Here is a 22,960-nt window from a genome sequence, read left to right as displayed (position 1 = left end):
TATGGTCTGAGCTTCTGTACCAGCCCCAGGGTCGGACTGGGCCGGCGGGACACCAGGAAAAAACCCGGTGGGCCCCGGCCCTCATGGGCCCCCGCTAGTGCAGGCTTCACAGGTAGTATGCTATCAGTCATATTGTGTGACACATCATTTATAGGGTTTTTAGCTATGCCACAGAATGGGTTAATTTTATTTATTCCCCAGTGCACTCCAGAGTCTTCCACTTCAATTAGAGAGATATTCCATGTTGGCTTCCACTTTGTAGTTAAAACCATAATCACAATCATTTATTTGAATGAAAGCCATGCGTTCTGTAGAGTGTTTCTTCCTATGCCATACTGCTCTTTCAATTGTGCATGTTTCTGATTTCACAGATCATTTCTGGATGAATCCCCAGAGTCTTGTCACAGAGGACATTGACCCCAACACTACAGGCAGCATTATTGTGTCTGTGATCTTGAAGCACAAACACCTAAAGGCTAAAGACATGCGTGTAATGTGTTTTATATATTTCAGGTAATCAGTGTAGCATTTCACTTGCTTTATGGCATGTTCCAGTGTAACAAGCAGTTTTTCATCTGTGATGTCCTTATGTTTTTTTGGCCTCACCATGTCTGAGTATCCCTAAGGTTTCAAGTCCAGGATTCGGTTCGGGATTCGGCCAGGATTCAGCATTTTTCAGCAGGATTCGGATTCGGCCGTTGTTCCTGCCCGAACCGAATTTGCATATGTAAATTAGGGTCAGGAAGGGAAATACAGTGACTTTTCGTCACAAAAGAAGATTTTTTTCCACTTTTTCCTTTCCTATCCCTAATTTGCATATGCAATTTGCATTTGCATATGCAAATTAGGATTCGGATTATGTTCGGTATTTGGCCGAGTCCTTCACCAAGGATTCGGGGATTCGGCCGAATCCCAAATAGTGGATTCGGTGCATCCCTAGTTTCAAGTTGATAAGAATTTAGCTTTCCATCAGGTGTTTTAGCTCTTCTAACTTTCACACCATATGCCCCTTTACTCACATATTACTAGGCTTTATGCAACCTGATTTTTCTAGGGAGAAGCGTTCTTTAATAACAGGGAATGGTATAAATATAATGCTGCTGGCTCAGAATTTTATATTTTTTGTAGGGGAATGCAGACCATGTCTACCTCTCCCAGGATATACTCCAGCATTCCTAGCCTGTGCTGAGTGTCAGCTCCTGTGATAAACACCAGGAGGCAGTACTCTCCTCAAACCCGCCACCAGGGAGATATGTCATTATTACATCTTTAGAAAAAACAAGTGATGAGGGCGACTTCCTGATCCGAATTCTAGCCGAGAAGGGCAGGTGTTCTGTGCTAGGTAATATTTTTCTAAGAAAAAATAAAGTAAAACAAGCAGGAAAAGTGGTGAAACCACAGCCCTGGAAAAGAAAAGCCAAAAGTGGAACACAAATCACAAAATTGAGAACACCGGGTAAAAAGAGGTATGATAATTGATAATTGTCAAAAAAGGGGACCACAAGAACCTGTAGGAGTGGCAGAATTTGGGGTAATATCCAAAATGTGTGGGTAGTACAGGTAGCTCAGTAACAAAATGGTTAGTCATTATTGTTGTATTTCAGACCCACGGCAGCAAGGCAGCATGTGGTGAAACTGCGGTAAGTGTTTTGGATTTACAACAAACAAAAAGTCATAAATAGTATAATTATAGTTTTACTTATTCCTTTTTTGTTCTGTCTGCATTACCTAAAGGGTTTGATGGTTGGCACAGGAAGCTGTACTTCCTGCCAAAACAACAGAAATGCATAAGAATGGGCTGAGGGCAAGGTTGGATGTAACAGTTGCTTAAAGGAGAAGGAATATCATTTTACACTTGCGGGTGCCAAACGTTAGACACAGTAAGTGATTACTTTTTCTTAGCTGACAACCTGGGCCATTGCACCTATCAGCAGAAAATCGGCTAGGAGTTCTTCTAGTGAACACCACAAAGTGATCGTCTTCCTGCTTCATCGGGTCTTGTCGTGACTGTGCATGCGCAGTACAGCGAAAAGCCGAACTTTAATTCTACTGCGCATGCGTCTGCCCCAGTAAATTTAAAAACCGAAGAAGCAGGAAGAGGATCGCTCCGTGGTAAGTAAAAGGCATGTATTGGTTAATAGATAAAGAGAGAGAAGCATATTGAAATACAAAATACAACAAAAATGATAACACTATTAAGCCATGAGCAAACTATACAATATACTTTCTCAATAAGTCTGGCGTTATAAACATTCTAGACATCCTAAAGAAAATATTTGCCTGAATGCAATTTGCCTGAAAACTTCAGGTACTGATTTGCCAAGGAATGCCTGTTCAGTTTCCATTGTTACTGTTCTTTACTTTTTTGTAATGGATAAATCTGTGTTCCAAACAGGTTTCATAATTTTTCCTTGTGGTTTTTCAAGATACAATGGCTCATGTATGATTTGTGGGCAAGGAGTGCTTTGACTTGCCTCCAACTTATGCGCATTTTGCACCCTACCCACATAATTTTGCGCTCAAAAATGCGAGTGTACAGAGTCTTGGACGATCCTTATATGCAGAGCTATGGGTGGGTAGTAGGCAGAAGGTAGTCTTCCACATCACACTCCCTAATTTGCAAGTAATTGAAGTCATAAAGCATATAGCCTTTGGTTATAGCCTTTCAGTGTAGTTATCTCATTCCCAACATCACCATTTTTATGCATAGTTTTCCTTCCTTTATACTCCTGATACCAATGCTTGTTTTTGTATTTTAATCACTATAAGGTGGTCAAGTTACAAGTTACCCGGCCTAGAAAATGGCATGAACATCTTAACATGCAGACTATGTGTGAGGGCTACTCACCCTGGTGGTCTAGCAGGCCGGCGGGGACGCCCGCCACGCTCTCGGCGGGGACGCCTGCCACGCCGGTCTTCCTCTTCCAATGCACCGGTCTCCTTGTGTCCACACGGCGCGCCTCTGCTCGATTTATATGACGCCAGTGCGCAATGGCGAAATTCAAACGCTATAAAAGGGAATTTCAGTGTGTAATTCTTTGCCCGTTATAGGTTTTCTCCTAGTGAGTTCCTGGGGCTTCTGTGCTGTTTAAGCTTCTGTTTCCTGACTTCTGATTACCTGTTGTGACCCCTGCCTGTTTGTGACTATCCTGACTTCTGGAATCCTGACCCTGCCTGGTAACCGACTCTTCTGTATCCGTATCCCTTCTGACTGATCTCCTGGTTTGACCCTTGCCTGTCTGACTCCGCTTGTACTCTCCCTGCACGACCCGGCCTGATTGACTACGCCTTCTGCCTACGCCTTATACTGTGATCTTCTGCCCAAAAGACTTTGCCTTAGTGTCGTGTCCCTTTGCTCGTTCAGAACACTTCTCTTGGCACCTCTCTTAATAAGACCTGCCGGCATCCGATTAGCCGAGGGCTCCTCCTGAGGTGAAAGGCGGCTGTCAAAGGCGGAAGCAAGAGCCGAGAACAGGGTGCTTAGCATTGGTTCTGAATTTAGGGTGCCGACCGTGACACTATGCTTAACTTTTGTAAGGAAGTGTTGCAATTCATGTGTCAGAAGTGTTTGAATTTCTGTTGACAAATGAGCAATTCGTAGTGAGTTTTCCTCATTGCTAATATTTGTTTACATGATAGGAAGCTACATGTACAGTTTTGTTTTTCTTCCAAAGAAACTGGTATTGCAGCTCACATATGAAGTGTGAAATGCCAACTAAAATTACATACCATGTAAATAATCTTAAAATCTCTGCGTGAGTTTACTTCAGTTGATGTTCTTGTTTAGTCCCTGGCTCACAGGGCAGTCACCAGGGTCTTACTGGTCTGTTAGAGTAAGTTTTGCGGTCATATATTACTGAGGGAGGCCACAGCCTCTCTTTCGTCATGCTCCTGTTCTTATTTTAGAGGGGATAGACGTGCCAGTAAATTATCATTAAGTGGAGGGTGTGCCTGCCCTTCCCTTAGCTGCTGATGTACTGTGACTAAATAGTGACTAGGAGCAAATAATTTAACTATATTGCAACCAAAGCCTCACTAAGGGTTAGGTCACACTGGGCGTTTTGGGGAGATTTAGTCGCCAGGCGACTAATCGCCTCGTCTTTGCGGTGACCAAACTCCTTCCCTTACTCTTGTGCTGGCTAAAATGAAAAATCGCTGGCGTTAAGCACACGGCATTACGTTTTCCGTAGTCGCCCGAAGTTTCCTCGTGAGGCGATTTTTCATTTTAGCTAGCGCAAGAGTATGGGAAGGAGTTTGGGGAGATTGGTCGCTGTAAAGACGAGGCGATTAGTTGCCAGGCGAAATAATCTCCCCGAAACACCCAGTGTTACCCTAATGATGTATGTACCTGATTTTAATGTTATAATGTTATAGTTTTAATAAATAGGTGGAGAGAGGCTATGCTTGCCGATGCTCTGTGGTGATATACTTGTCAGGGACAGAATACAGGAAAAGAAGGATTATGGCAGAGATTAGTAGAGACATGAGATAAAATAAGAAAAGATATTTAAAGTCTATCAAACACAATAGAACTGAGGCGTTGCAATCTAATGCAGGGTTGCTGGAGTATAGTTTGGCAAAGGCTTTTCTAGCAACCCGTTTTATGTAACTTCTACATAAAGGAGATAAAGATTATAAAGAGGCAACCCACGGACCTTCTTAACTTGCCCTAAGTGGTGGGAAAGGAGACAGCAGACCCTCACAGCTCACCTTCACATGAGGCACTACAAGAAATTTTTTTAAAAAATTAATACAAATTAAAGTTTTGGAAGTTTTTAAACAAAAAAGAAAGAAAACATATATGGGCAGATTTAGCAAGGGTCGAAGAGAAAATTCTAATTTTTAAATACATTTCGATTGGTCGAATTTCGAGTTTATGGAAGTTTTACATAACTCGAAACTGAACTCGAAAATTCACCCCTTGATAAATCTACCCCTAAATGAAAAGTTATGCTTTGATGAAAATTGTTATTCTGAGTTTGTTATTCTGGGTTCTTAGGGCTTATAGTGATAGGTTACAAGTCTGCCTACAAGGGTAGGCAAAGAAGTAGCACACGAGCAGAAGTAAGAGGCTGGAATTCAGAGTAGATCAGAAAGGTACAGAAGCTGAGTAAGGTAGTAGAAATAGGGCAAACCATTTAGGCGCTAGTCAGAACAAAAGACAAGTTATATAATGCTTAAGTACTGTTCACAGGGAACAATGAACATGATGCTTAAAGCTTAACTAAAGAAGTAGCTAAAAATGTTGTACATTATGTTTTGACCTTCTGTACCAGCCTAAGGCAACCACAGCCCTTTAGCAGTAAAGATCTGTGTCTACAAAGATGCCCCAGTAGCTCCCCATCTTCTTTTCTGCTGATTCACTGCACATGCTCTGTGCTGCTGTCACTTACTGAGAATAGAAATGTCACAATATAAGGTTGATTAGTAATTAATACAGATAATTACTACATGGCAGCTCAAAAACCAGTGCAACTAGCATTAGAATTTAATAATCAGCCCTGTAGCATCAGCTTATATTACATAACTGTTTTTTCTTTTTTATTAATAAAACAACCTTTCTCAGGGCTGTTTTTTAGACAGGAACACTTCCATTCTTTATTTTAATCTGTATTTCCACTCACCTCATTGATAGTGAAATACCCATTTTGTAAAATTGTTCAGAGTATTAATTTTATTTTTTATTTTTTTGTGGATATGATATTAGCATTTTTTACACTGCTAGGGGCACATTTACTTAGTTTGAGTGAAGGAATAGAATAAAAAAGACGTCGATTTTCGAAGTATTTTTTTGGCTACTTCGACCATCGAATTGGCTACTTCGACCTTCGACTACGACTTCGAACTAAAAATCGTTCGACTATTCGACCATTCGATAGTCAAAGTACTGTCTCTTTAAGAAAAAACTTCGACCCCCTACTTCGCCACCTAAAACCTACCGAGCATCAATGTTAGCCTATGGGGAAGGTTTATTTGATCGAAGGAAAATCGTTCGATCGATGGATTAAAATCGAAGGATTTAATCGTTTTCCTTTGATCGTACAAACGAAGGAAATGCGGTAAATCCTTCGACTTCGATATTCGAAGCCGAAGGATTTTACTTCGACGGTCGAATATCGAGGGTTTATTAACCCTCGATATTCGACCCTAAGTAAATGTGCCCCCTAGTGTCTTGAATATTTTACAGAACCACCCTCTGCTGTTCCCTGTAGGCAGCAGCTTCTTAGAACAGAGATAGGAAAAGTGCTACTGTAACAAATTCATGATATTAGCAGTGTAAAAATATAATATAAAATCCAAAAAAAAAAACAATGTAAAATACAAAGAAAAGCACCCTGAGCAATTTGAATTCATTTTTTTATGTGTACAATGAGGTAATGATTCCCAAAACAGCTTAAAAGGAAAACAGAATAGCAAAATCTCTTTAAATACAGAAGTCAGAAATGTTTGGTCACCCCATAGTGAAACCCATAGTGTTAACAAGCCATTTATCTTGTGTTAACCCCATGATTTGAAAAAATGCATTGGCTCCGCTGCTCTCAGTCTGTGGGTTTTTTTTTTTTTTGCACTGATCTTCTCTGAAAAGTACAGCTTCTGATTTGGTGCGGGTACATGGAACAGAGCGGAGCTTGAAGCTGGGGAAGGGAGTATATATGCTTCTCTTAGCCTGCAAAAAAATGCAGGCGGAGAGCAGAGGAGACACTACTCTGCGTGTCCTGGCCCTTAGCGCCAGATTTATTTTAATTTGTAATTATAATGTATTTATGCAAGAAAACACAAGAGATCATCAGTTGCTTTTTCATACTTTGATTTTATTTTAACTCAACAATCAGGTTTTAAGATCTCATTTTATCCCTCTCTCTTTTGCTCTGAGCTATTCTTATACTGTATCTCTCTAACACCAGGTACAACTAATAATAAATTATTATGAAAATGGTTTATTTACCTGAAGGGTTTTACATATTATTCCATGTATTTTTATTGAGACCTACATTGTTTGGGGGTATAGGTTTCCTTTAATTACTAACATAGGTAGTAAACTGCATTGTGCAAATACCAAGAGAAATCAACCTATTAGCTTTGTTCAGTGAACTACAAGCTAGAAAATTATCTGATTAGTTGTACAGCCTTTCTATAGACAGGGTCTGCAGAACAGCATCACAATGAGATTTCAGCTTAAAGGGATACTATCATGGGAAAAGATTTTTTTCAAAATGAATCAGTTAATAGTGCTGCTCCAGCAAAATTCTGCATTGAAATCCATTTCTCAAAAGAGCAAACAGATTTTTTTTTATTCAATTTTGAAATCTGACATGGGGCTAGACATATTGTCAATTACCCAGCTGCCCCAAGTCATGTGACTTGTGCTCTGATAAACTCCAATCACTCTTTACTGCTGTATTGCAAGGTGGAGTGATATCACCCCCCTCTCCCTTTTTCCGGCCCGGCAGCCAAACAAAAGAACAATGGGAATGTAACCAGTGTCGGACTGGGATACCAGGGGCCCACCAGAAAACCTTAGGTTGAGGGTCCACTTTCCAAAATGTATACCTCCTCTCCTCACTCAAACTCTTTATTCTCCTAGTATCTTTTCTCTACATACTATACTCTATTCTTCCATTATTAAACCTCTTTGTTCCCATAAAGAAATAGGGAATGACCATGAAATAGGCCAAATGATTAGAAGCAAGAGGACACCTGGGCCCACCGGGAGTTTTCCTGGTATCCCTGTGGGCCAGTCCAACACTGAATGTAACCAGATAACAGCTCCCTAACACAAGATAACAACTGCCTGGTAGATCTAAGAACAACACTCAATAGTAAAAACCCATGTCCCACTGAGACACATTCAGTTACATTGAGAAGGAAAAACAGCAGCCTGCCAGAAAGCATTTCTCTCCTAAAGTGCAGGCACAAGTCACATGACCAGGGGCAGCTGAGAAATTGACAAAATATCTAGCCCCATGTCAGATTTCGAAATTGAATATAAAAAAGAAATGAGAAATGGATTTCAGTGCAGAATTCTGCTGGAGTAGCACTATTAACTGGTGCGTTTTGAAAAAAAACATGTTTTCCGATGACAGGATCCCTTTAAATCTATACAGTGTATTATTCCCCTCCTGAAACCTCTCATCAGAAAAAGGTGATTACGAGTGTAACAACTTCTAAAACTACACCATATTTGCAGTGGTAAATGAGAGAAGGACAAATCTTCAGGTATTTACCAAGCAAACATAACAAATGTGTGTAACGCGTATGTGCTTGGATTAGCTGTAGAGTTCCATGACCATATAAAGTCACTTGCCCACAGATTATGTGCTTTTATACAAGTCAGAGAATTCCGAGTGTAGTTGTCCTTTTCTTAAAATATCTCACTGGGGAAAATCTGTAGGCCTGTAACTGCCACACTGTTGTTTGTCAAATAAATGTATACAGTGCTTTACAATTGTATTCAAAGGCACATCTCATATTTTACTAAACTTCTGCACATAAAATGGCATCTGTGATATTTATATTTCAGAGCAATGAAACGGTTATTCCGTGCCATTTTTGTACTTGGCTTCAGACATTTTAACTTCTGGATTTTTAAAGGTTTTTTTTTTCTAAAATAGAACTTTTTAAATGTAAAATTTGACTATGCTCCTACCTATACAGATTTAAATGGTCTGTAGTAAAATATAATAATGTGCATTTCAGTTATGATTATTTTCTTTACAGGAAGGTTTCAAGTTGCAGTCTCTATTCACTCTGGTGCTTTATTACTAAATTATCATCAGGTCAGAACCAAAAGTCTTTGTTATTACTGAAGACATTTACGTTGAAGATCTTAAATGGTTTTAATATTTCTTATACTCCTGGCAGTTGGCTGCAGTTAGCTTTCTACAGCTGACCTTGTGAGCAAGCAGAGCCTTATGCACACAGACTAGAAGGAGAGAGATGGAAAAGCACTTCTTGTTTAGAGTGACGTTAAAGGGATTCTGTCATGATTTTTATGATGTAGTTTTATTTTTAAATTGCACTGTTTACACTGCAAATAATTCACTCTATAATATAAAATTTCATTCCTGAACCAGCAAGTTTATTTTTTTAGTTGTAATATTGGTGTGTAGGTGCATCTCAGGTCATTTTGCCTGGTCATGTGCTTTCAGAAAGAGCCAGCACTTTAGGATGGAACTGCTTTCAGACAGGCTGTTGTTTCTCCTACTCAATGTAACTGAATGTGTCGCAGTGGGACCTGGATTCTATTGAGTGCTGTTCTTATATCTACCAGGCAGCTGTTATCTTGTGTTAGGGAGCTGCTATCTGGTTACCTTCCCATTTTTCTGTTGTTAGGCTGCAGTTGGGGAAAGGGAGGGGTGATGCCACTCTAACTTGCAGTAAAGAGTGAGGGAAGTTTATCAGAGCACAAGTCACCTGACTGAGGGCAGCTGTGAAACTGACAATATGTCTAGCCCCATGTCAGATTTCGAAATTAAATTTAAAAAAATCTGTTTGCTCTTTTGAGAAATGGATTTCAGTGCAGAAATATGACTGTTATATCCGACAGTCAGATAGGTGACTGCACATGGGTCCATTAAGTGATGAATGTTGACAAGGAATGGTCCAGCTGTTAAAGAAATGCTGCACATGAGGGGTTTTACCAGTTAAAACACTTCATCGTTACCTCAGAGTTAAATGTTTACAGACATATACCTTACTGTGAAAATAGTTGAATCTACATAAACACAATGGCTAGCATCAGCTCCTCTATGAGGTGGAAATGTAGCTTATTAAGGAACGTCATTATTGACTTCACACAAGATGGAACCTATGAACATGCCACGATTAACTGAAGTTAATTTTTTTATGTAAGCATGTTACAGAATCTTCCATAAAATTATAACATCCGCAATAAAATGATTGATTCTTATACTCATACAGGTTGCAATTGAGTTGATGGCAATGGCATGTTCTGCTGAACACCCCTATTGTTACAAAATATAGAAATCTGATAAAACTAGGATTTCTCAGACATAGAGCAGACCTCCTGGAACACATTCATCTACATGAGGCTCTGGTTGGATTTTATACAATCCCATAATCATATTACAAGATTTGCAAATTGTTCCTTTTTTTTTCAAAGTCACGCAGAATATGAAGTCACCATATGTAACTTCCTCCAGTAAGAATCCAAGAGATATAAAGGCCAGAGACATGAGGTCAGGATCACTTCTAACATTGCAAGTAGACTTTCTCACAAATTCTCATGCAGAATTTCCTCTGTCATCTATGCTGGAATCTAGATGACAGTTTCATGATTTACAGCAGCCTTGAGAGTATGAGCTGACACTCTGTCCCTACATTTACCATTAATAACCACATAGATTATAATGTTGGTTAACTTGATTGTCTGTGCATAAAATGGCTGTGATGTGATGGTCTGCATCTCAAGACCAATATTTATGCCCTGGGACAATGTCAATGAACTGCTCCTTCTCAGATAATCTCAGTTCATTTTACCTTCTATGATTATATAACTCCTAGGGGGCTATTTAAAAAAACTATTTTCTCACTCCCCTTGCCCACCCCCAACCCGCCCCAAATCCCTGCTTTCAGAGGGTATAATTCACAATATTTCTGGCAAAATTTCCCCTTCTGCCCCTACATCATTTCATGTCACACCAATCTAATGTCATCTTACAGACAACTGTTAGTTACCTAATGAATGCACTTGCACCAACCTCCTTCTTATCTTGGGCTATGCACATGTGCTGTAAGGTAATCTAAGATACTTGCACATATACTTTATCCCAGGCAAAAAAAAAAGGCAGCAGCTACCTCCCAACGTTTTGGAAATAAAAAGAGGGACAAAAAAGTTGCTGCGCGCAGTGTGGCAATTTTTGTGACCACTCCCATTTTTGTGGCCACACCCCCTAATTACCGTGTTCATTTTACAAAATTTGGCAGGTTAGGGAAGTTTGACCATATTTCTGTGTGTTTTTTTAGTTATTACAGTTTTGCTAATGAAGGTGAATTACCCTTAAGCTCTGAGTCTATCTTCTCCCAAGAGTCCTGTTATCTTATATTGTTACAATAACTTATTTGCTTATCTAAAATTGTTACAAAAGTATCTTATCTGCAGCTGTGGCTGTTCTGGGCTCTCTGCCAAAAGCCAATTAAATTAGAAACATTGTTTCTTTTTCTGCCTGTTCAGTGCACAGAAAATCAAGACTTTCCAGTACAAACGAGGGACTGCGGGTTGAGCTGTCAAAAGAGGGACTGTCCTTCTAAAAACGGGGCAGTTGGGACTAGGGATGGGTGAATTTGAGCCGTTTCATTTCGCCAAAAATTTGCCGCCGTCGTCTTTTTTTTTTTTTGACGCACGCTGCCATACAATCTATGGGCGTAATTTCCACCGCGAAACAAGGCGAAAAAATGTGCCCATCCCTAGTTGGGAGGTATGTCTCAACTGAGGGTTGAATGAGGGCAGAGAAACTTAAAGGGTAGGGTATAATGGGGACACACTTACCTCAATATGCAAAAGTTATATGATTTCTGGAACTCCTCCCTATACAGATTCTGCATATAAAGTTTCTACAAACATATTTCTTTTCCTAAAATTTGAAATACTTACAGGTTACTCATCTTACTTATCAGTACTCTGCTAATAACATCTAGTCTCATCTCACTTCATTTTGTGGTTTCCACCCTGAATTTGAAATGAGCATTTCTGCTACATTCATTTCACAGTTCTGTAACTTCCATTTCTGACTTCTCCTCTTCATGCTATATATTTTATGTATTTCTTTCTGTAGGTGAGATCTTTATTTCCTGTTGTACAGCAATATATATGTTTATGTCAGCTTTAACCTGTCTCCAAAGTGATATTTCCATTACTTTTTTTCTGTGGTCTATCATATATATGGCCTTATTCAGTAACTGCATGCAAAGTGCAAAAATCATTACAATTCAACCATTGCTTGTTACCCACAACACAGCTTTTCACAAAGAGTGCCAAAGCAAAATGCCTGGTCAAAAAGCAGTTGTAAATTACATTGCAAGTAGGCTTTCTCACAAATTCTCATGCAGAATTTCCTCTGTCAGCTATGCTGGCATCTAGATGACAGTTTCATGATTTACAGCAGCCTTGAGATTATGAGCTGACACTTGTCTGTCACTACATTTACCATTAATAACCACATAGATTATAATGTTGGTTAACTTGATTGTCTGTGCATAAAATGGCTATGATGTGATGGTCTGTAAATTACAGGGTAACCTTGTACCCATAGTGCTATTCTGCCTAAAGCACAATTATAGATTCAAAGGCATTGATGCACTAGGATCTATAATATTAATAGTAAATTCTCAGTCGCAAATTGTTTTTTTTTATGGATGAAAATTGGAAATGTGTAAATATTTAATAAACATGGCCCAGACTTAAAAGGTGGAGAGAGATGTGCTGCATTAGGGTAAGGCTAGACGTGGCGTTTTTACGCGTTTTTACTTTGCGTTTTTAAAAAAGAATAGCCAAGCGTAAATACGCTACTGAAACCACACGCGACCGTCAACATGCGTTTTTCATGCGTTTTTCAGCACGTACAATTATTTTCCCAACATGCACTTCTCATTGTTCTCATTGAATTTGGACGCCATATTTAAAATACGCTGCGTATTTACGTACAGTGTGGTTTCAAACGTGCAGATCCCATAGAGTCTAATGAATTGGTAGTTTCTTGACTTATTGGCGTTTCTGCTAAAAACGCCAATGCTGGCGTCCTGTGGCGGATTTCAGCTTGCAAGTGCCCTGTGTGAATTGCCATAGTGCGTTTTCCATTAGTTTCAGTGGTAGTGCAGTTTATGCGTATTTACACCTGGCTGTTCATTTTTAAAAACGCAATGTAAAAATGCCGCAAAAACGCCACATCTGGCCTTGCCCTTAGTTTTTTTTTTCTTTTGTCACACCCACCTGTTTTTCAGCTCTCTAACTCTGAGTTAGTCAGCGACTTGAAGGGGGCCACATGGGACATAACTGTTCAGTGAGTTTGCAATTGATCCTTAGCATGATTCAAAAGTAGTGTGCACAATTTCAAAACTTTACATTGACAAGAGGCATTTCATAACATGATGGAACTAGAAATATATGACGCAGTGGTGTAGGGCAAACCTCTAGTAGCAGAATAGTGTCGTATCTAGCGGCATGTTATTTAGTTTAGTGACTATGCTAATTTACGTGCTACTAGATTCCACACCACAGCTGGGTCAGCTTAGCATATGATTAGTCATGTTTGCTTAAAAGCTTCATTGGGTTTCCCTGCACTTCCTTGTGCAACCCTTCTTTTAGCTTCATGCCCTTCAGGACACACACCCTACAGTTTAGGACTGCTCTAAAGGTTTTTTCCTGGTTTGTTGCAGCTGGGTGTGAGAAACAGGATGAATTACATCATAATCTGTAAAAAGTGGCCTTATGTTGTCACTGACACACCACATTTTGAGAAATGTTGATCAGAAAAGACTCACCCCTTGGACGTTTTCATGTTTACATGTCCGAAAATTGAATCACAGTGGATTTACTTTTGATTTTTTTTCTTTCTTTTCAATTCTGTTTATAGGTATTTTAAAATAGACAGTAAGATTAGAACCAACAAAACAATAAAAGCATAGTAAAAGACACGGATTATTGTCAGTGTCGGACTGGGATGCCAGGGGCCCACCAGAAAACCTTAGATCTTGGGCCCATTGGAAAACCGTAGACTGAGGGACCACTTTTCAAACTATTATTCCTCCTCTCCTCTCTCAAACTCTTTATTCTCTTAGTCTTGTATTACTTACTTCTACTTCTACACTATATTCTTCCATTATTAAGCATGTTTTTCCCATAAAGAAATAGGGAATGACCATGAAATAGGCTATGGTTAGAAGCAAGAGGCCCGCTGACACGTGGGCCCACCGGGAGTTTTCCTGGTATCCCGGTGGGCCAGTCCGACACTGATTATTGTATAACAACTCAATGAAAATAAAGCTGTAAACAAAAATCATAGAGAAATATAAAATAAAATCTTTCTCTCTTCCAGTACCAAGCGTAGAAAAAAACAAAAAGTACACAATCTTTACTGTGTTAATGGACATAATTATCATACCATCAATCTAAGAACATCAATGGGTGTGTGGATACAAGTCTTCAACAGAACTATACATAAAATTCTAGTAGCTTTATCATCAGACTCCAGAATCAGTGGCGTAACTACCGGGGGAGCAGGGGGTGCAACTGGGCCAGGGTCTGCACCCCCGCAGGGCCCCCCCGGCAGATCAAGCACGATGGGCCCAGGAAATTTGTTGTACAGGGCCTGTGATTTCTAATGGCGGCCCTGACTGGGTGAGAGAAACAGGAAGAATTGCATCGTAATCTGTAAAAAAACAGCCTTATGTTGTAAATTTTTGGAAATCTTGATGAAAACTGACTTTGCAGATACAGTATACAGTGCCTATTAAAAGTCTTCACCTCTTGGAAGTTTTCATGCTTACTTGTCATAAAGCATTCTGATTTTTTTTTGTGTAGACATGATATATGAGTAGATCTATTAGTCACCTTAGTTAGCATGTTTGCTATCTACTATAGGTTCCATCATTTTTCAAATTTAACTTAGCATCTGATTCACTTGGCGTAACGGATGCAACAAAATAAAGAAATTCCAGGCTACTACTAATTCCAAGGTTGCATGCAATCATGCACAGTTCATCAGAATGCTGTACAGGCATATTGGCACTCGCTACAACTATTGTTATGGTTTGTAAAAGCTATAAAATACAAAAGAATAACGTATTTTTCTATATTAAACAGTCACATAAAACCATCAATAAAAGTTAATTATGTGGATCTGTCGTTAGGAAGACAATGCCAATAAAATCTTACTAACCAAACCGAGTCTTGTTAAAATGGATACTTCTCTTTCTTACCACATATGAAAATATATGGTTACACTATTCAGAAGAATCCAACAGGATCCAAAGATGATGGGGCTAGACATAGGGGCTGATTCATCAAGCTCGAGTGAAGGATTCGAAGTAAAAAAACTTCGAATTTCGAAGTATTTTTTGGGCTACTTCGACCATCGAATGGGCTACTTCGACCTTCGACTACGACTACGACTTCGAATCGAACTATTCGAAGTAAAAATCGTTCGACTATTCGACCATTCGATAGTCGAAGTACTGTCTCTTTAAAAAAAACTTCGACCCCCTAGTTCGGCAACTAAAAGCTACCGAAGTCAATGTTAGCCTATGGGGAAGGTCCCCATAGGCTTGCCTAAGTTTTTTTGATCGAAGGATATTCCTTCGATCGTTGGATTAAAATCCTTCGAATCGTTCGATTCGAAGGATTTTATCGTTCGATCGAAGGAATAATCCTTCGATCGTACGATCGAATTTTCTGCACTAAATCCTTCGACTTCGATATTCGAAGTCGAAGGATTTCAATTCCTAGTCGAATATCGAGGGTTAATTAACCCTCGATATTCGACCCTTGATGAATCGGCCCCATAGTGTTAGTTTCCCAGCTGCGCCCAGCCATGTGACTTGTGCGCTGATAAACTTCAGTCACTCTTTACTGCTGTACTGCAAGTTGGAGTGATATCACCCTCCCCCGAAGCCTAACAACAGAACAGTGGGAAGGTAACCAGATAGCAGCTCCCTAACACAAGATAACCTGGTAGATTTAAGAACAGCACTCAATAATAGAAATCCAGGTCCCACTGTGACACATTCAGTTACATTGAGTAGGAGAAACAACAGCCTGCCAGAAAGCAGTTCCATGCTAAAATGCTGGCTCATTCTGAAAGCACAGGACCAGGCAAAACGACCTATCTTTTCACACTACAAGATATGATTGAAGGGTTCTAATCTCAGCATTTTATGTAATAAAGTTGTTGCTCTTCAGAGAAAGAAAAACTTTTCATGGCTTGGCATTTATTATTTTAAAAATACTGAAGAAAATTCTGGTGAAAAAATGTTGAAAACAAGTGGCAATATTCTGAGATTGTCTGGTCAAAACCTAACAGGTAGCAACCATAGGCCTTAATGGAATTGTTAAGTATAAAAATAAAAACCGGGTAAATAGATAGGCTGTGCAAAATAAATCAATGATTCTAATATAGTTAGTTAGCCAAAAATGTAATGTATAAAGGCTGGAGTGACTGGCCAAATAAATAGTTGGTTAAAGAAAGAATATAAGGCAGTGATGGACAATTTGAGGCTCTCCCAATACCCCACACAGTTTGTTACCTATACATGGGATGTTACAAGTTGTAGCTGAAAAACATCTGAAGGAAAAGGCAAATCCTAAGGACAATATCATGTGCTTCCCTACTTTAAGTTGTCATGCTTGGAAGTACTGTAGGTGTTACATATAGTGAAGAACAAAAGCGCTTTCATGGGGAAACATGTATTTGAGAAGCTTATGGTTGGATTACAGAAACACGCAGTACAGATTTGTATTGTGGCAAAAGACTGAAATGTGCCAAGAACTATTCCCTGTACTCAGGGCAGCCATTAGAAATCCCGGGGCCCCGTACAACAAAATTTTCGGGGGCCCCGCCCATACGAGCGCCCAAGCCCTACCCCAGATCCCGCCCTCTCCATCCCGCCCAAAGACCACACAGATATCATAAGTTATAAAAAGCTATTGATGGTCAGGGCCCCCTTATAAGTTAAAAAAAAAAAAAAACATTGGTGCCAGAGTCTCTATTACAAGTTAAAAAAAATTGGGGCTCCAAAAATTATTTTTAAAAAAAACAGAAAATATTTTTTAAAAGAACATTGGTGCCAGGCAGCCCTGCCTGTAGTTTATGCTGGCTAAGCCTATAAAACACATGAAACCTATAAGGCTATTTGAATGTTGTTCCTTGTAATACATGTCTACGTTTTAACTGCATGTTTTCTACATGGTGGTCTATTGTGAATTCTGAGACTTTCCATGAAGGTCTGGGCTTATGCACCCAGGCCCCAATATCACACTTGATTTTCCACACACTGGCTATAAATGTTTCAAATAATGCTTGATTTACATTATAATGTACTTTATTCAGCCTGGGAGATTATATAGGATGCCCTTTACTATATAGAGGTATATTGTAATTTGGCGGGGTAATGTAGAGTAAAATTCTGGCTGTATATCGTTTTATATTTCTGTGTACTATTGTTGTATATTGTGCATCATATTTACATTTAGTATTTATGTAATGGTTGAACAATTAATATCAAGAATTGCCTCTGCTAAAACACATCAAGGGGGTTATTTATCAAAATTTGAAAATTTCCCATAGTTTTCAGGAAAAATACTCAGACCAAATCTGCACAGATTTTTTCCCCTTATTTCTTAATACACTTTCTTGAAAATTTCCTGTGCGGGGAAAAATTCGATAAAATCATGAAAAAAATGTGAATCGTATGAATTCATCGGATTATTCCCCTAAACCACAAACTATTTGGATTATTGCTCGAAATCCAGCGCAGATCAGGATATCTTCAAGACATCTCTGATTGACTTGGACTTGACTGTTTGGGGCTTTGTGTGGCCTGTTGGGGCCTCTGGGTACCTGAAATGCCAGGGCCTATTTTGATTCTCAGTCCAGACCTGCCGGTGTAACACTTAGGCTGGGGTAAGGAGGGAGGAAGGTCTATGTCGGGTAGGGGGGAAGGGTTTTTTTAACTTTTGGGTTTGCTTCTCCTGTACGGCAGAGACACACGGTCAGATTCGGGGAGACTAGTCGCCCAGTGGAGCACTTCGTTTTCCGAAGTCGCCCAAAGTTTCCTCGTGACTTAATTTCGGGTGACTTTGGAAAACTAAGCGCTCTGATTTACATTGTAGCCGGCGTGAGGCAGTTCGGGGAGATAAGTCGCCCAGAAGAAGAGATTTGTCACTGGGCGACTAATCTCCCCGAATCTGAGCGTGTGCCTCTGCCCTTAGGCTGGGGGGAGGAGGAAGGGAGGGAGTAGGGTTTTTTTTTTAACTTTTGGGTTTGCTTCTCCTTTAAACTGTGAGTTTAACTTTCCCCAAGGGACCTCTATCTAAATTGTTACATTTACTTATCTCAGAATTGGTATAAGTAAATAAGTTCTGGGCTCTCTGCCAAAAGCCAATTAAGTTAGAAACTTTGTTTCTTATCTGGCTGTTCAGACACGCGGGACTGCCGGTTGAGCTGTCAAAAGTGGGACTGTCCCACTGAAAACGGGAAAGTTGAGAGACATGTTTTAAGACTGTCTGTCAAATCTGTCCAGCGCCAGCGCTATTGTGGCGGATAGGTAGGAAACACGCCATTGAGTCCGTATTTAGGGGAGAACTTGAAGTATTACAAAGAAAAGAGGCGCAAAACTACACGTTTTTAATAAGTACATTCACCCAGAACATCACTACAATGTGTTTTCAGGAACGATCTGAGATTATAACAGCGCCTCGGTTTTGAGCTTGGAGCGAGCCGGAAGTTCATAAAAGGCGGGAACAGTTTATGAGCGCACGAATGTGTTGCCAGTGGAACGCAAGGGTTGTACATGCAGACGCCCTGTCCTATAAAAACACGAAATGCCTGGCGAACTAGTAAAGATTTTGTGAGAGCAAAAACTCATTATCTCTTTCATTGGGCTACATTATTTCCGGGCGTGTTCTTCCCCTTCAGGGAACTCAATTCTATAGGTTGGCGGACTTGAGGTGAGCGGTTGAGGGAGGTGCCCTGCACATGCGCACATCGAGTTGCTAAGAGCAGTGATAGGACAGCGCCCGGTCACACGTATTAATACGACTCTCAGCGCCGGGTAGTGGTAGAGTGCAAGGCTCGGCCTGGGCACGCATCCCGCTTCTAGTCATCTCCCGTTCTGCACAGGCTTCCTGCTTTGATTTCTCCGTCTCGCACCGCCATGGTGGATTATCACGTGACCGGCGGAGGGGCGCCCAATAACATAGGCCAGCTGGGACAAGAGCAACGCTATATGGAACAAGAGGACACCTGGGACCGGGACCTGTTGCTGGACCCAGCCTGGGAAAAGCAGCAGAGGAAGGTAACGCGCATGTGCTTCTATTGGCCACTCTATGACAATGGATGTCTCCATGCCTTTTGGAATATTCTGTATTCTCTTGTCTCCTTCTATTCCCTGCCCCTTCCCCCAAAGATTACATTTTTATAATCCACACTAGTTTAAAATGTTTATATTTCTATAATACACAAAAGCCATGAATATTTTGTAACTTATATCCTTATAAACGGTGACTAGTGATGTCATCAGTTATAAACTGTGATTTCTGACATCATTTCTGTCACATGACTCACGGAAACTTGTGTATTATGATAAAGTACCCCCAGTTGCAAAATATGAGGATATTAGAAGTCACCTCGGAGTTCCATGACCTGTATAAAAACAGTCGGCCGACAGTCATGAAACTCCTCCTCCTAATTTACAAGAGGGGGTACTTTATTCACTATTTACTTACAGTGTTTAGTGGTGTCATTTATGTCACATGACATATATATATCTATATGAAATAATAGAACCCCTACTTTCTGCTTTCATTACTTTTGTATATGAAGCCTATTAGAAGTCACCAACAGGGTTCCGAACCAGCCCTCCTACATTTTCAGCATTCAATATATACAGGCACGGACTGGCAATCTGTGGTTTCTGGCAAATGCCAGAGGGGCTACTGTAAAGCTGGCCATAGACGCAAAGATCCTATCGTTTAAATCCTCGAACGATCGGACTTCCCCATCTCCCGACCTGCCACTAACCATTCGGATCAAATAAAGTACAAAAGAACAGATCAGCCGATGTTCTGCCCCTGACGGCAATCGTACAAAAGTTATGTCCGACCAAAGCTAGTGACAGTCTCCCTCTGAAAATCGTACGATCTGCAATACATGCAGAGATATTACCCGCCGATACATTAGTGAACTATTTATAATAAAGGTTTTCTTGACCGTAAGATCTGCTAGTGCAACTTCTTCTACGTGATGTATGGAACTCGGATGGTTGTCTGCACCCAGGCACTGTTAAGATTTTACGCTGTAAATTAAATGGGCGTATACATGAAATATAACTTGAGGCACAGTGGGCCCTGCCCAAAAGAGCATATACATTTTGTTTCTGAGCAATAGGTAGATAAAATCAATTTACCAAGAAATAGCATATCACTAGCTGCGATTCAGGGAGAATAGTGGCCCGGCAACAAATCTCCTCTTCTTCGGGGGCGACTAATCTCCCCGAACTGCCTCCCCTGCCTTCCAGCCTGCTAGAATGAAAATCGCCGGTGGGATGGCACTGTTATCGGTTCGTTTTCCAAAGTCGCCACAAAGTTTCCTCGGGCCGGGCGATTAAATGTTGTAAAGTAATGAAAATATCATGTATTGTTGCCCTGCACTGGTAAAACTGATCTGTTTGCTTCAGAAACACTAGCTGCTGTGTAGCAATGGCAGAAATTGAAAAAAGTCTATGGCACAGGTTAAATAATGGATAACAGATAACACCATTATGTTCTGCAGAGCTTATCTGTTGTGTTACCTGAGCCTTTTCTCCAATAGTAGTGTTTCTGAAGCAAACACAGCAGTTTTACCAGTGCAGGGCAACACTGCATTATATTTTTATTACTTTAAAACGCATTTTTATTTTTTTTGGTGTAATTGCTCCTTAAAATATTTTATGCAGTTCAAAATTGAAAAGTAATGCAATCGGCAAAATTGCATAGAAAAGCATATTCGTCGTTTAAGGTTTTAGTTAAAGTTTACATTGTTTCTCGTTATTTGAGTGATGTCATCGATGTAAAATTTCCTGCTGGCAGTATAGTGTATAAATGCAGTGGTTGAACATTTGCCGGTACGCTGACTGCTCTTTTGACAGTTTGTACAACGGCAGTTTCCTAGCTGCTGAATTTGGTGTGATTAGACTGCCCGAACTATACATTGTCAGTGGCATTTGTGTCCACTGACTTCTAAAGTCAGATGCTGTCCCTGAGTGTGCCGTCTTTGAATAAAGCTAGCCATACATGGGTAGATATAAACTGTCAGTTCATTTACCTGTTTGTTTTATATGCTTCCCCAACTGGCACCCAAATCAATATCTGGCAGGTTTAAAATTCTTTTGGGCCAAATCGATCAAAGATCAGCTTGCTTGGTGACCTTGCCAAATGCCCATATGGTAATGTCTTTGGCCAGCTTAAGGCCTGAAACATTACCGCTAACTATGGTTCTACCTGGCAGTTAACAAAGGCACTGACTGAGCCTTTATTCTGTTTAAGTGTATTCTTGAAGTTGTAGATTGTAGATGTGTGTTGCTCCAGTTGGGAAACAATGGTTTGCAGAAATATAATCTTACTTTTGTTTTGTGACATACGTAAACATGAAGTGGAAAAATAACTGATTTTGTTTTCCTTATCTTGAGAGCAAAGTTTGGGAAAATGTGTACGTGTACTTTTTCTTTAATGATAACCCTTGGAAATGGTCCCATGCACAGTGTTGCATCTGCTGCGCTCATGCCCTCGGAAGAGCTTTATGACCTACCTATTTGCACAATTCAAGCTTGATAAAGGACTTGGATATCCTTATTGTTCTACCTCAACCCAGTGGGAGAAATTTTATCATATACAATATATTACACACAAGCCATGAATATCTTGTAAATTCTATCCTTGATATATCCATGAAACTCCTCGGTAACTTATAATATTCTTATAATTTACAAGAGGGGGTACTTTATTCACTATATATTCATTGTGATGCAGTATCTGGCTTTGTAATAAACAGGATCCTTGTTTAGATGGGATCAGTGAGTTATAGGAACAAATATTCCCAGTATAACCATTACATGTCACGAAAAGTTTTTTGTACTTTTTTTCTGCAACAAAATGTGTAGATTGCAGTTTCCTCTAGAGTCCTGCGCGGGTCCATTTTTAGGAAACCCGTACCTGCAATCTGCTACCCGACCCGCAGGTACCTTATCCGCAACCTGGACCCGCAAGTACCTTATCCGCGACCCGCTGACCATCAAGGATCAGGCAGTGATAAAAATTGCTACTGAGAAGACCCACGGCCTGACGCGCGAGCCACAGAACCGCCAGCCGCGTCTATACCCGCACCCGGAACTTGTACCCGCAGGTTTTTGCGGGTAACGTGCAAGTACCTAACCCGCTGCAGGAGTTTCCTCCACTACTCCTAAATTGTTGCCTGAAAATACAGGTTGCTGCAGTTTGAGAAACTAAAGAACCCTGTGCAGGTACAGACTTGGACAGATTTATCAAGGGTTGAAGTGAAATTTTGAATTATCGATTTTTTTATTTTTTTTTTATGGCCAAAACTGTCAAATTCGACTAGGGAATTGTTAAAATTAGATTTGAGATTTTAGAGATTTATCATACAATGGCCCTTTAAGAACTCGAATTCGACTATTTGCCACCTAAAACCTGCCGAATTGCTGTTTTAGCCTATGGAAGACGTCCTAGGATCAATCTGGAGTTGTTTGCAGCCTCTCCAGTTTTTTGCGCAGAATACGCGATTCCAGTTTGAATTCAATTTGATTTGAGTTTTCGGGTCCCTAGTATTCATCCGACTTTGAAAAATTCTAATTTTTTTTTTTTAGTAAATTTTGATTGGTTGAAAAAAACTCCCATGAACTCAAAATTCGACCCTTGATAAATCTACCTCCCCATGTATTGAGTATATCTCCCCTATCACTGTGAATTCTGTTTGGTTTTGTACAGGTCACAGTATCGGGATAAATGTCTGTGCAGTAGATGCTTTTTTGGGTTGTATCCAGGCTTGTATTTGTTCACTTTTATTGGGTGGAGACCTTTATACAGAGTGTTCCAAGGGTGGGTTGAAAGATCAGTAATTCATCCAACTGGGAGTGTTGAGTCACGCCTATTAAACTCTAGGTACGGTATATTTTCTGTCAGAATACAAGTGATCCACTTGTAATTTTCTCCTCCTCCTCCTCCACCCCTTTG

At 40.1% G+C, this 22,960-nt stretch overlaps 1 protein-coding gene and 1 long non-coding RNA gene across 5 annotated transcripts in view; both read left to right on the top strand.

Moving 5' to 3' along the window:
- Window positions 1-1,068: 1,068 nt before the first annotated feature.
- Window positions 1,069-1,974, top strand: LOC121397782. Its single transcript, XR_005963918.1, has 3 exons — window positions 1,069-1,466; window positions 1,605-1,640; window positions 1,735-1,974. It is a non-coding gene; the product is annotated as an uncharacterized LOC121397782 (long non-coding RNA).
- A 16,557-nt stretch (window positions 1,975-18,531) lies between these two features.
- Window positions 18,532-22,960, top strand: part of actn4.S (actinin alpha 4 S homeolog) — a 55,645-nt gene continuing 51,216 nt past the window's right edge. For 2 of the 4 annotated variants that reach the window (XM_018232029.2, XM_041574241.1), the window contains exon 1: window positions 18,535-19,029. In XM_018232029.2, coding sequence (XP_018087518.1) covers window positions 18,889-19,029 — 141 coding nt within the window. In that variant the 5' untranslated portion in view covers window positions 18,535-18,888. 4 annotated transcript variants of the gene reach the window in all.

Source organism: Xenopus laevis, chromosome 8S, assembly GCF_017654675.1.
Source record: "Xenopus laevis strain J_2021 chromosome 8S, Xenopus_laevis_v10.1, whole genome shotgun sequence".
NCBI classification, from domain to species: Eukaryota; Metazoa; Chordata; class Amphibia; order Anura; family Pipidae; genus Xenopus; species Xenopus laevis.
This window is presented reverse-complemented; position numbering and strand designations above follow the sequence as displayed.